General features: G+C 40.5%; 1 protein-coding gene across 1 annotated transcript in view; it reads left to right on the forward strand.

Annotated features, from left to right (window-relative positions):
* Positions 1-13,074, forward strand: part of tnpo1 (transportin 1) — a 212,440-nt gene that overhangs the window by 143,805 nt on the left and 55,561 nt on the right. The window contains 6 exon segments of the mRNA XM_038805431.1: positions 1,059-1,119; positions 1,484-1,652; positions 3,377-3,529; positions 4,399-4,624; positions 6,813-6,984; positions 11,118-11,204. Of these exon segments, the coding sequence (XP_038661359.1) occupies positions 1,059-1,119; positions 1,484-1,652; positions 3,377-3,529; positions 4,399-4,624; positions 6,813-6,984; positions 11,118-11,204 (868 nt within the window).

Below are 13,074 nucleotides of genomic sequence, written 5' to 3' on the forward strand. Positions count from 1 at the left end.
ATTCCCGTAACAGCCTTCCCGAACAGGCGCCGGAATGTGGCGACTAGGGGCTTTTCACAGTAACTTCATTGAAACCTACTCGTGACAATAAACGATTTTCATTTCAGTCATGTGCCATAATTCCAATTCTGCTGTTATTGTATTATTTCTCCATATGTATGCTTAGTGCTACTTGTCACAATGACATGTGCTTGACTAGCATACGTGCTAGGTGCTGTAGGGGTGTGGTTAAGGTGGCTGGCTACTGTGTTTTGATTGAGGTGGCTCCCTTTTTGCACCCTAATACAAGTTGGAATATAAGCTGCATGGACAGTGGGCACAGATATCAATATATCTCGAAAGCGATAGTCCACGTGCTATCGTTCTTTAAAATAGAACTGATAAGCAAATCGAGTGAAACTGGAGTGGGTTTCTCACCTTTGTTCAACTTGTCATAGCTTTCTGGGAGGCACAGTGGTGCAGTGGTTAGCACTGCTGCCTCACACTGGCGCTGAAGACCCTGGTTCGATCCCGGCCCAGGGTCATTGTCCGTGTGGATTCTCCTCGTGTATGTATTGGTCTCACTCCCGCTATCAACGGTGTGCATGCTAGGTGGCTTGGCCACGCTTAATAAAAAAAAAAAATTGGAACGCTAAATTAATTTCTTTTAAATTTGTCATAGCTTTGCAAACTTGCTCATTGTCAATAGCAGAAAAAACAATCTATGCAACATCTGAGGCATTATTGCTGTGCTGAGGAAATTTATAGTATTTAAGTTTTGCTGTTGAATTATGTACCCAACTTTGAAGATTAGAAAAGTAGTACATTCATGTGAACAAGCTCCTGCAAAACCAGTAAAAGGAACAAAGTCTTGAATACTCGCTCATCAGCACAAAGACATTAGTATTAAATAACTTAACATATCCAGTACTTCTAAAGATTTCAAATTCTGTTGTGTGTGTGCTATAAAATTCTTAGCAACACAGCATCATTTCAATAAATCATTGTCATAAATGTTAATCATATTGAACTGTACACAGTCAAACAAGACCTGACATGAGAATATTTGTTAATTTCAGGTTAATACCTGTCCTTGTGAATGGGATGAAATATTCAGAAATTGATATCATTCTTCTTAAGGTGAGTGCTATTGTTTATATCCGAACACTGTTAATTTGAAGTAGATTGTTACTAATTCATTCACCACCCTGACTTGGAAATATATCGTCGTTCTTTCACGGTGGCTGAGGCAAAATCCTGGAACTCTCCCTCCCTAACAGTGGGTGTACCTGTACCTCGAGGACTGCAGTGGTTCAAGAAGGCAACTCACCACCATCTCCTGGAGGGCAACTAAGGATAAGCAATAAATGCTAGCCGAACCAGTGATGCCCACATCCCGTAAATTAATTTGTAAAAAAGAGTCCACATGCTATATCATCTGAGAGTGGAGTGTTCTTCTTTTTCAGAAATGGTTAACAATTAACTGCTTGATTTTCTTTTTCAGGGTGATGTTGAGGAAGATGAAGCTGTTCCTGATAATGAGCAAGATATTAAACCTCGCTTTCATAGATCTCGAACGGTTGCTCAGCAGCATGAAGAGGATGGAATTGGGGAAGAGGAGGAGGAGGAGGATGATCTCGATGATGATGATACAATTTCTGATTGGAATTTAAGTATGTTTAAAATAAATGAAATGCTGCTTAATTTTATTTTCTTGCTAATCAACATGCTTTATCGACCAATATTAAATGCTACTCTGGTTTGTATAGAATTCTTTTACGATAATCAGACAGGGAAGTAATACAAGGAATTTGTTACGGCTGATGGTTGGCAAGGAATGTTGGGGGTGGTACTATGATCAATTTGTGAACAGATAGCTAACATTGCAGGTTAATTGATCAGAATGCTGTGGAACTCTACATGAAAACACTCATCCTCCAGCATATAATGCATGAAAACATACAAACAACATGACGATACATAATGAAAATACATAAACATAGCAGTGTTTGAAGTATACGGTATATAATGCTACAACTGTAAAGAAGATGCATGGAAAGTTCAGTTACTTGAAATTATGGATTTTAAAATAGTGCTTACAACTGCCGTTAGACTAACTTGCCTATAGATACTAGTTTATTGGGGTTTTCATAGTAACTTCATTGCAGTGTTAATGTAAGCCTACTTTTGACAATAATAAAAATTTTATTTATATAATGCCTCTTTCTCCTGTAGGTGTAGTGTAGTTTTTAAACGGATGGAATTGATTAAATTTATAGAACTCATTACCAACAAGGAGCAATATTTTCCCATGAACTGGCATTTGGATTTGCAATTATCTGTTTTTCTCTGAGTTGGCGTTTACTGAAGTAAAACAGTATTGTAGAAAGTACCTATATGAAGCTATAGGAATAATTGCTTTGTGAACTATGAAGGTTGTTGTGATCGTATTATCTGAAACAAAATGGTCGTATATCATTAAAATTGCCCAATTATTTTTTTCCAATTAAGGGGCAATTTAATGTGGCCAATTCACCTAGCCTGCACATCTTTGGGTTGTGGGAGAGAGATCCATGCAGACACTGGTAGAATGTGCAAACTCCACACGTGACCCCGGGCCGGGGTCGAATCTGGGTCCTTGGCACCGTGAGGCAGCAGTGCTAACCTCACTAAAACTGTACTGCCCATTCCAAACCTTTCTTAATAAATGACGTATCTTTCCCCTTTTCTCCTCTCTCTCTATCATGTGCTAACTGCTCTCTTTTCAATGTAGCAGCAGATGAACAGTACCATGACAGCAATGCCCACATCCTAAGATTTAAAAAAAAGGCATTTTTGTTCTGGAACAATTTGATAACAGCAGGAGCTAATTTTTCCTAACGAAAGAGAAAGTGCTGAAAAATCTCAGCAAGTCTGGCAGCATCTGTAGGGAGAGAAAAGAGCTAACGTTTTGAATCCAATGACTCTTTGTCAAAGCGTCATCAAAAAGCTTTGACAAAGAGTCATCGGACTCGAAACGTTAGCTCTTTTCTCTCCCTACAGATGCTGCCAGACTTGCTGATATTTTCCAGCACGTTCTCTTTTGTTTCAGATTCCAGCATCCACAGTAATTTGCTTTTGTCCAGCTAATTTCCCCTGATGTTGTTTTGAATTATTGCCATTCCAGGAGTGGGAGAAAATGAGAATTCCTCTGGTAATCTTGTTTGAAGATTATTCATTTTTTGTTTGTCCTTCCTCTGATGTACATAACCGGCTAACATCAACATTAACCATGGTTTTAAAGACTGTTCCTACAGTTTTTTTTTGGTCTGAGGAAGTTAACATCAGCTTTAATTGCCTTAAACTTAAAGAGTTAATTTTGCATAGAAAATGCAATGTTAATAAATTATTCTTTTAGGAAAATGTTCCGCTGCTGCATTGGACGTGCTGGCTAATGTTTTCCGGGATGAATTGTTGCCACACATTCTACCACTGCTGAAAGAGCTGCTATTTCACCCAGATTGGGTGGTGAAGGAGTCTGGAATTTTGGTGCTTGGAGCTATCGCTGAAGGTTGGTGAATGATTGAATACTGGAAAAGTTGCACTCGTTTTTTTTTTTAAGTGTCTACAGGATAGAAACTTTGAATTTTGTTATTAGATTTCTAGAAAAGTGCATAAACTTGTGTTCTGTGAAAGCCTCTGGTACTCAAAGGTATGATATGGGTGTTGTAGATTCTCAACTGATTCTTGCAAATGTGTGGTGTCCATTCTAAGTTGAATTGTGGTGCCTTTCCAAGAATGAGGAAGTTAGTAGGTGTCAGTAATCTTTAACTCTTAAGGCGAAGAATCACTATTACCAGTTTAACATTGGAATGTAGTTGACCTGTCACCTTGTGTGATGTGTAGCATAAAGAATCATGATGGCAAAGAAATGTAATTTGGCTAACAAGTGCAAAAACTGGTAAATGCTTCACTTTCAGTAATTCCTTTGCAATTAAGTTTGAGGAAAGGCCCTTTGTTTTGAAATAATGCTTAATCAAATTATAGCACTTACATCTTGAATTTGACTGGTCATTTAAAATTAGAATGTGATGCATCAAATTTTATTTAAAACTAGAATTGGTTGATATGACTTCAGATTTTGAGCTGCAATTCTTGATTTCATCTGAGCTAGGTGTTGCTGAGTGAAGAATAAGCTATTCTTCCACAAAGAAACGACACCTGAGGAATAATAACTTATGTGATGCTGCACAATCAATGGTGTGTAAGAGACTAGGGATGATGATAGGTTGTTGGCGTGCTAGAAAGAAAATATTACAAATGTTAAATGTTTTGACTGGTGTACCATATTTATTTGTAGAGCACTGAGTTGATTTACTAAAAGGATGACTTAGTGGAAAATTTCCCCAAAGTTTATTTTTTTTTAACTTTGTTCAACAGGCTGTATGCAGGGTATGATCCCTTACCTGCCAGAGCTTATCCCTCACCTTATTCAGTGCCTCTCTGATAAGAAAGCTCTTGTGCGTTCTATAACCTGTTGGACACTCAGCCGCTATGCACATTGGGTAGTAAGTCAGCCCCCAGATACCTATTTGAAGCCATTAATGACTGAACTGCTAAAGCGTATCTTGGACAGCAATAAGCGAGTACAAGAGGCTGCCTGCAGGTTTGTTATTGGACAATATTTTGGGATGTCCTTACAAATTTTATGTCTTTATATTTTATTATTGTACAAATGGTAAGTATTTGGATTTCAACATTATGCTGAAATATCTTTAACCGTAGTTGCCAACTTAATCCCTTTCTCTGGCAACTGTTTAATGCTGAACCAGACTGTTTGCCACCTGGATGTCATACTTAACTCCAAAATGAGCTTCCATCCGAAGGTCCCTTATTTCCATTCCCACTTTCTTCACATTGCCTGACCTCTACATCAGTTCACCTGCTGAAACCTCATCCGTGCCGTCGCTAGCTTTGAATTTGACTGTTTCTATGCACTCCTGGCCGGCCTTCCGCATTCTTTCCTTTGTAAACTTGAGGTCATCCAAAGCCCTGCCTCTATCCTTACTTGCATCATTTGTGCTTGCTGAGTACAGATTCTCTCAGTTAAACAATTTTTAGATTCCTCCTTAGGATTTTATCTCTCTCTCTCTCCTTCTTTCTCTCTCTCTCCTTCTTTTTCTCTCTCTCTCTCTACCACCCCCCCCCCCCCCCCCCCCCCCCCCCCCTCCTCCCAGTAATATCCCTGTAATCTCCACCCAGCATTTCAACCATTCACGATATTCTTGCTCATCTAATCATGGCCTCTTGAGGATCCCTGGTAGCTGTTCCTGCAGCTGTCTAGCCTTTGGCTCTGGGATTCCCTCTGTAAACACCCCCATCTCTTTCCTCTAAGACACACCTTAAAACCTATCTCCTGACCATTGCCTTTATATCGCCTCATGTAGCTCATTCAAATTTTGCTTTGATATCGCTGTGCTACATTAATGGAATTCTATATGTACAAGTTGTTATTTCGCTAAATTACTTGCGTACGAATGTGCTATGTCAGTATTTTGTGAAATTATTGAATTTCATCTTCTGCAGCATGTTCCCTTGAGAAAATTGCACTCATTGCTTTGATGTCTTATACTGTCGTGTTTCTTTCATTAAAATTGTTTAATTCAAAACATATAGCATCTTGAGATATTACAGCACCGCAAGAGGCCATTCATGCCATCATGCCTGGCCCAGGTTTTTGAAAGAGCTGTCCAATTCATCTGACAACCCAGTTTTCCCCCTAAACCTTCCAAACTAATGTAACTGCCTTTTAACATTCCTTCAAAATCTAATTTCACAGCCCTTTCACGTAGTATGTTCTAGGTCTTAAGCCTCTGATAATTTTCTTGTCAAACAAAAATACAAATTTGAGTTAACAGACTGGGCTCTATTAACTTACTAAAGCCCCTTTTATGTGGCCATGCAGCAGGTGCTCCAAAGTTCAGAAGTAGATTTTCATTAAGATTTCTTTCCATTAGAATCCTCACAAATTCAAGTATTCTGAATGACGTACAAAACAACCCACAGAAAATACTTTTGTCATTGGACAGTTCCACTTGACTTGGGTGTTTTACTGAAGGAGGGGTGGCGTGTGGTTTTGTCACTTGACTAGTAAACCAGAGACCCACAGTAATGCTCTGATCACCCAGATTCAAATCCCGCCACTGCAGATGGTGAAATTTGAATTAAATGAAAATCTGGAATTAAAAGTCTCATTATGACCATGAAACCATTGTCAATTGTCGTAAAAACCATCTGGTTCACTAATGTCCTTTAAGAAAGGAAATTTGTTTCCTTGCCTGGTCTGACCTACATGTGACTCCACCGCTAGGTAGGTTTCAGCCCTAGCTTTTGCATAATGTTTCCAATGCTATTAGTGTCCAAAGATGTCCATACAAAACATGTGGACTTTCTGCAGAGGACTTGAGAGTTGAAATAACTAGAGGACAAAATAATCCAAAGTGCCGTAAAAGTCCAGATCTTCGTATGAAGGTAAATGAGTCCCTATTTGAAGTGGCAGTATTACAATATTTGAGCTCTAAAGAAAAGTACTTTCTGATTTAATGTGCTGTACCCTGATTTACACGTATTCTTTACTTTTGTATAAACAGGTGTTTATACATTTGAGTTAATGATGATATGTGATAAATTGACATGCAAATTTTATTTTTTTGACACCATAAACAGATTGGAAAAATTAACTCTTGTCTTTGTTAGTATCCGGACTTTTAGTGGTCTCTTTGCAAAAAGATTAGGTATATTTAAGTCAAAAATATAAACCATAAATATTACAACTTTTTTTATTTGCTTTCCAGTGCTTTTGCTACCCTAGAGGAAGAGGCTTGCACAGAGTTGGTGCCATACCTTGGTTACATACTTGATACACTTGTCTTTGCTTTTAATAAATATCAACATAAAAATCTCCTAATTCTGTATGATGCTATTGGAACCCTTGCCGACTCAGTAGGGCACCATTTAAATAAGCAGGTAAGGGGGAAAAATGCTGCAGCATGATCAATTATCTTAAGTTGTTAATAATAACCTTCATTAGTGTTGCAAGTAGGCTTACATTAACACTGCAGTGAAGTTACTGTGAAAATTGCCACACTCTGGCGCCTGTTCGGGTACACGGAGGGAGAATTCAGAATGTCCAATTCACCTAACAAGCATGTCTTTCGGGACTTGTGGGAGGAAACCGGAGCACCCGGAGGAAACCCACGCATACACGTGGAGAACGGACAGACTCCGCATAGACAGTGACCCAAGCTGGGAATCGAGCCTGGGGCCGTAGCGCTGTGAAGCAGCAGTGCTAACCACTGTGCTACCGTGCCACCCAGAGCGGAGAAGTTAGAACAGAGAAGTTAGCAAAGACTGAACTGGCTGGGGATTTATTCTGTAGAAAAGAGGAGATTGAGGGGGTGATCCACTCGAGGCATTTAAGATTAAGAAAGGATCTGATTATGTAGAGGTAGAGATGATGATTCCTCGTATGGAATCTAAACTAAGGACCATAAGTCAAATATTGATTCTAATAAATGAGTGATTAGAATATGAAACAAGGAATAGTACGTTTATGGGGAGTTCGATATAGACATGAGAGAAAAAGGAGTAGATGATCGAGCAGCTAGTGTTAGTTGAAGAGGGATGAAAGGACATCTGTGTGAAGCATTACCATCAGTAATTAGGCTGGATGATCTGTTTATGTGCTGTAAGAGACATACAAGATTCACTTAGCTATTTACTCTTAAATTGAAATGTTCAATCTGTGATGTACTGTTCTGTTTTGCTCTCACTTGCACATCCAAATTTTGAACTGAAGATCTTTTACAAGGTTGTTCTACTGCTTGATTTTAAAATGCTAGTATTTATTAGCCTTGTGTTACAGATGTTGAGTTTGTCCTGGTTACATTGATACTTTCTTCTGCTGTGTAAACAATAGGAAAGCAGACTACTTAAATAGCAAGAGATAGCAGAAATCTGCAGTATGGGGGGATCTGGGTGCCTTTGTACATGGTCCTTTATTCTTTTACGGGATGTGGGCGTTACTGGCAGGGCCAGCATTTATTGTCCATCCCTGACTCTCCATTTCAGAGGGCACTTGAGAGTTGACCACATTGCTGTGGGTCTGGAGTCACATATAGGCCCAACCAGGTTAGAATGATAGATTTACTTCCCTAAAGGACATTAGTGAACCTCATGGATTTTTGCGACAACTGACGATGCTTTCATATTAGACTTTTAATTCCAGATCTTTTTATTGAATTCAAATTTCGTCATTTACCCGCTGAAGCCCCGTACCTAACCCAAGTGACGTTTGATAGCATTGTGTTTCTCGGCACTGCTAGCGCTGGGAAACACACAACTAAACGCACCCTCTATGGGTTTTTGTTCCCATCTAACAAAATCACGCCCTTAATTTCATTAGAAGCAGTTCAGAGAAGGTTCGGTCACCCGATTCCTGGGAGGAGATGGGGATTATCCCATGAGAAAAGGTTGGGCCTGTATCCATTGGCGTTTAGAAGAATGATAGACAATCGTCATGAAACATTGATTGATTAATTTGATTTATTGTCACATGCACCGAAGTACAGTGAAAAGTATTTTTCTGCGGCCGAGGAACGAACACAGTACGTACATAGTAGACACAAGAATAATCAACAGAGAACATTGACAAATGGTACATCGACAAAACAGTGATTGGTTACAGTACGGAACAAGGGGCCAAACAAAGCAAATACATGAACAAGAGCAGTATAGGGCGTCGTGTATAGTGTTCTCACAGGGAACAGATCAGTCCGAGGGGGAGTCGTTGAGGAGTCTTGTAGCTGTGGGGATCCTGAGAGAACTCAATAGGATGCAAGGTCCTGAGAAAACTCAACAGGGTGGGTGCTGAGAGGATGTTTCTCCTTGTGGGAGAGACCAGAACTGGGGAACACAGTTTAAAAATGAACGGTCTCCTATTTAAGATGCATGCGAGCAAATTTTGTTTTACTCGAGAATCGTTAGTGGAATTCTCTTCCCCAGGGAGTAGTGAAGATGGGGTCATTTTTAAGGTTGAATTACATAGATTCTTGATTAACAAGGGAGACAAAGGGTTAGAGGGAACACTGGAAAGTAGAGGCCATATCATAGCAGCCATGCTCCTATCAAATTGTATAGCAGGCTTGAGGGGCCAAATGCCTATTCCTGCTCCTAATTTGTGTTCATATGTATACTAACAAAGTTTCTACTCCTATGCTCATAGTAAAATGTTTTCTAGAATCACTACTTTTGGTTGAAATGTCATGTGCATCAGATTCGGAAGAAAGCTTCCATTACTATTCCCATAATTGGCTGTAAATACAAGTTTGAAAAAATCCAAATTGCTGTCATTTCTAACAAGTAGGACTCTGCCAATCAGTCCCTTGAGCCACTTCTGCCATTCAATAAGGTTATGGCTAATGAGATCATGGCCTCAACTCCACTTTGCTGCCTGCCCACACATAACCCTTTGCTCCATTGCAGATCTTCTCCTGCCCCTGCAGTGATGCAAACAAATTTGCCATGTCCCTTCATTGAACAATCAAAGGAATTCTTAACCACAAGAAGGTTTTCTAGAGCATATTTTCAAAATCTTTCTGAAATACAATGTGGAATTGAAATGTTTAATTTCTAACAGTGCTGGACAGATTAGAGACAAGGAGAATTTTCCCTGGTTGGGGAGTCGAGAACCAAGGGACACAGTTTCAGGATACAGGGTAGAGTAATTGGGACTAAAATGAGGAAATATTTCTTCACTCAAAGGTAGTTAATCTGGAATTCTCTACCACGGAAGGCTGAATTTTTCAAGAAAGAGATAGATTTTTTTTTTAGATTTTAATGGCATCTGGGTATGGGGAGAAAGCAGGAATGTAGGACTGAGATCAGCCATGATCATTTTGAATGGCGGAGCAGGCTCGAATGATAGATTGGGCTACTCCCGCTGTTTGTTTCTATGAATTTATAGACCTCTCTTCTGAATGAGCCAAATGAACACACTAGTTAAAATAAACTGACACTTTAGAACAATGGTCCAGATTTTGGTGTAAATGGGTGGCTGTAGCTCCTCATCTTACTTCCCCACAGACTTTCTTGGGGCTTGTAACTTCCAGTGATTAGAAAAACAAAAATGAATGGTGCCCTTTACAGAGGATCTGTCAGGTCAAGCAACTGTGCATCTCCTTAACCAATCAAAATGAGGTGGGGGGTGGCACGGTGGCGCAGTGGGTAGCATCACTGCCTCACGGCATTGAGGTCACAGGTTCGATCGTGGCCCCGGCTCACTGTCGGTGTGGAGTTTGTACATTCTCCCCATGTCTGCGTGGGTCTCTCTCCCACAAACCAAACCAAAAGATGTGCAGGGAAGGTGGATTGGCCCCTTAAATGGAAAGAAATAATTGGGCACTCTAAAAACAAAAATTTTAAACCAATCAAAATGAAGAGTCCTTATTGAGTTGTGCAGACTAAAGTACAAGTTGGAACTGTTAATTCAATGTTAAACCGGTTACTTCAGCGAGAAAGCATGTACAGAAAGTTAAAGGGAGAGAAAGATGGGATTGAGAGAGGTGAGGCAAAACTAAATCTCTAACAATAATTGAATTATGAAGGAGTAAGACTCTATACTTGCGAAAGTAAATTTTCAGTGCCAGAGTAGTTTGGTGGAAATTAAGAGTTACTGTGCCTTTAAACATTTGCTTAGTGTTGAGTGGAAGGTCCTTGTTCATTTATCATGCTAGAAAATGTAAGTAAATAATTCACCATAGTCCACAAAAGGATACCTCGCTCATAAATACTCTTAACTTCTCACCCATCCACATATCTGAATGTCGGATCAGTTTCTGGATGGAAAAGACAAAATGGACAGCGCCATCCTGATTTTAGGGCTTACTTGCACAAATGTATGATTTGCTTGTACTGAATAACGATGGGCGCTGATGATCTTACTACTATTAGACTAAAATCTGGGCCATAATTGCTTCAAGTACAGACTTTTTTGCGATTGTTTAGTTCTAATTTTCTGTTCATTTGAGAGGTTTTCCATATCAACCAATTTACAGTATTTCAGTGGAGCAGGAAAATTGATTGTTTGTCTTCCCCACCAGGAATACATTCAAATGTTGATGCCGCCTCTCATTCAGAAATGGAATATGTTGAAGGATGAAGACAAAGATCTTTTTCCCTTGCTTGAGGTGCGTGGAGCTTCAGTATGTTATTTGCCATCTTGATCATTTGTATCTCTAGTTTTTCTACTCTAATTTTTTTCCCTCTAACTCGGGATTTCTTTCTGACTGTTCTTGCAGTTTCCCATAAAACATTTCAATGTATCCTCCAGTGCAAAGGTACAAGTTCTGCTGACTTGGCTGGTTACCTTGATTGATTTATTATCCAGCTTTGATCTCCTGGCAAAAAATAACTAAATTCATTGATTATCTTCAATGCTCTCCCAACCTGATATCATAGTACTTGTCAATTTCTTTTTGAGCAGTATTAAATCTAACTTCCCAATAATTGAGATCACCAACTTCACTGTACATCACCAACAATAGCTTCTACTGATCAGAGCAGTATGAATGCCAGTATCCTTTGCTATATTAGATAACCTTTGAATAACTCATCACTTAGCTATCCTCTACTCCTCAGGATAATTTAACTAACCTAAAAGACTTTCAAGCCGCTATTTAAATTCAGTCATAGAGAAAAACCTGTGACAGGTTACACACTCTAGACCAATTTCATTTGGCAATCTTAATCTACTGTTCGGAGACCAGACCCCAACTTTTGTTAGGGTTTCAGACGAGAATCCTGAACAATTTTTCAATTTGTAAAATGGTGAGGAAAGGATACTTCACCCTGGAATTATGGCTCTGGCCAATAGGTATCTTTTATGTTAACACGAACTTTAAACACAGAATTAACCACATTAACATCAACAAAATAGCGTTGCAATTCAGTTCAACAGTTCTTGAATAACAAGAAAAACACTGGGCGCACTCCTACCCCCCCCAAGCCGGGACGGGATGCGACTGTCCGCAGAGTGGAGAATCAGCACCATTGGGGCCAGCGTGGCCGTCGCGGCGCTGTTCAGGGTATGCGACGACTTGCTGACGCGCCGATTCTTCGGCCCGAAAGGGCTGAGCGGCTGTCATCAAAAAGCCGAGTCCAGCCAGCAGCGCTGTTCTAACATCCTCTGAGCCAATGGGACCTCGGCGTTGAAAGGGCCGGGGACGGCCTGTGGGGGGTTCCCGGCATCGGGGAGGGGGGGCTCCATAGTGGCCTGGCCCACGATCGGGACCCTCCGATCAGCGGGCCGGCCTCTCTGTCGGGGGCCCTCCTTTTGTCGGTGCCAGCTCCTGTAGCCCTGCGCCATTTGGCATCGGGACCGGTGTAGGGAAGAAGGCCAATGCGCATGCGTTAGTTGCCGCTGGCCCAATTGCGCATGCGCGGACCCCGCGGCACCGGGTTCAGGCCGGGATGGGCAGCTGGAGCGGCGTGGGCCACTCAGCGCCATGCTAGCCTCCTGTGGGCTACAGAATGGGGTCCCGGAACAGGCGTTGACACCAGAGTAAAACACTCCCGTTTTTATTTCCAGCGGCGGCACTTAGCCGCCCGATGGGAGAATCCCGCCTACAATCTACACCTGCCATTAATTCCAGTTAAGCAACCTAATACAGTTCAAATACCACTCATAAATAAAGTAAACAAACAGGTTACTTGCTTATCTGTGCAGACCTTTGGAGAGAGACACCCTTTTCAGGAACAACCTGAAAATCCTTCTGTCTTGTCAGACTCTTCAGCTCAACCTAACAGAATTTGACAAAACTTGCAAACGACAGGCAAACCTGGCTACTCCCATTAAATACATAATCTATATTACACCAACATGTCCTATCAGTTGCTTAGCTCAGACCCAATATAATTCCTCATAAACTATCCACTCTTCCAGGGATACTCCAGCAATCAAAACAATATCACATTAGCCATCTCTCTGTAAACAAGTAAATAGTTAAAATCAAGCATTAACTCACTATCTCCTTTCCCTCCTGAAATCTGATAACAGCA

The sequence above is a fragment of the Scyliorhinus canicula genome, chromosome 8 (genome assembly GCF_902713615.1).
Source record: "Scyliorhinus canicula chromosome 8, sScyCan1.1, whole genome shotgun sequence".
Taxonomy (NCBI): domain Eukaryota; kingdom Metazoa; phylum Chordata; class Chondrichthyes; order Carcharhiniformes; family Scyliorhinidae; genus Scyliorhinus; species Scyliorhinus canicula.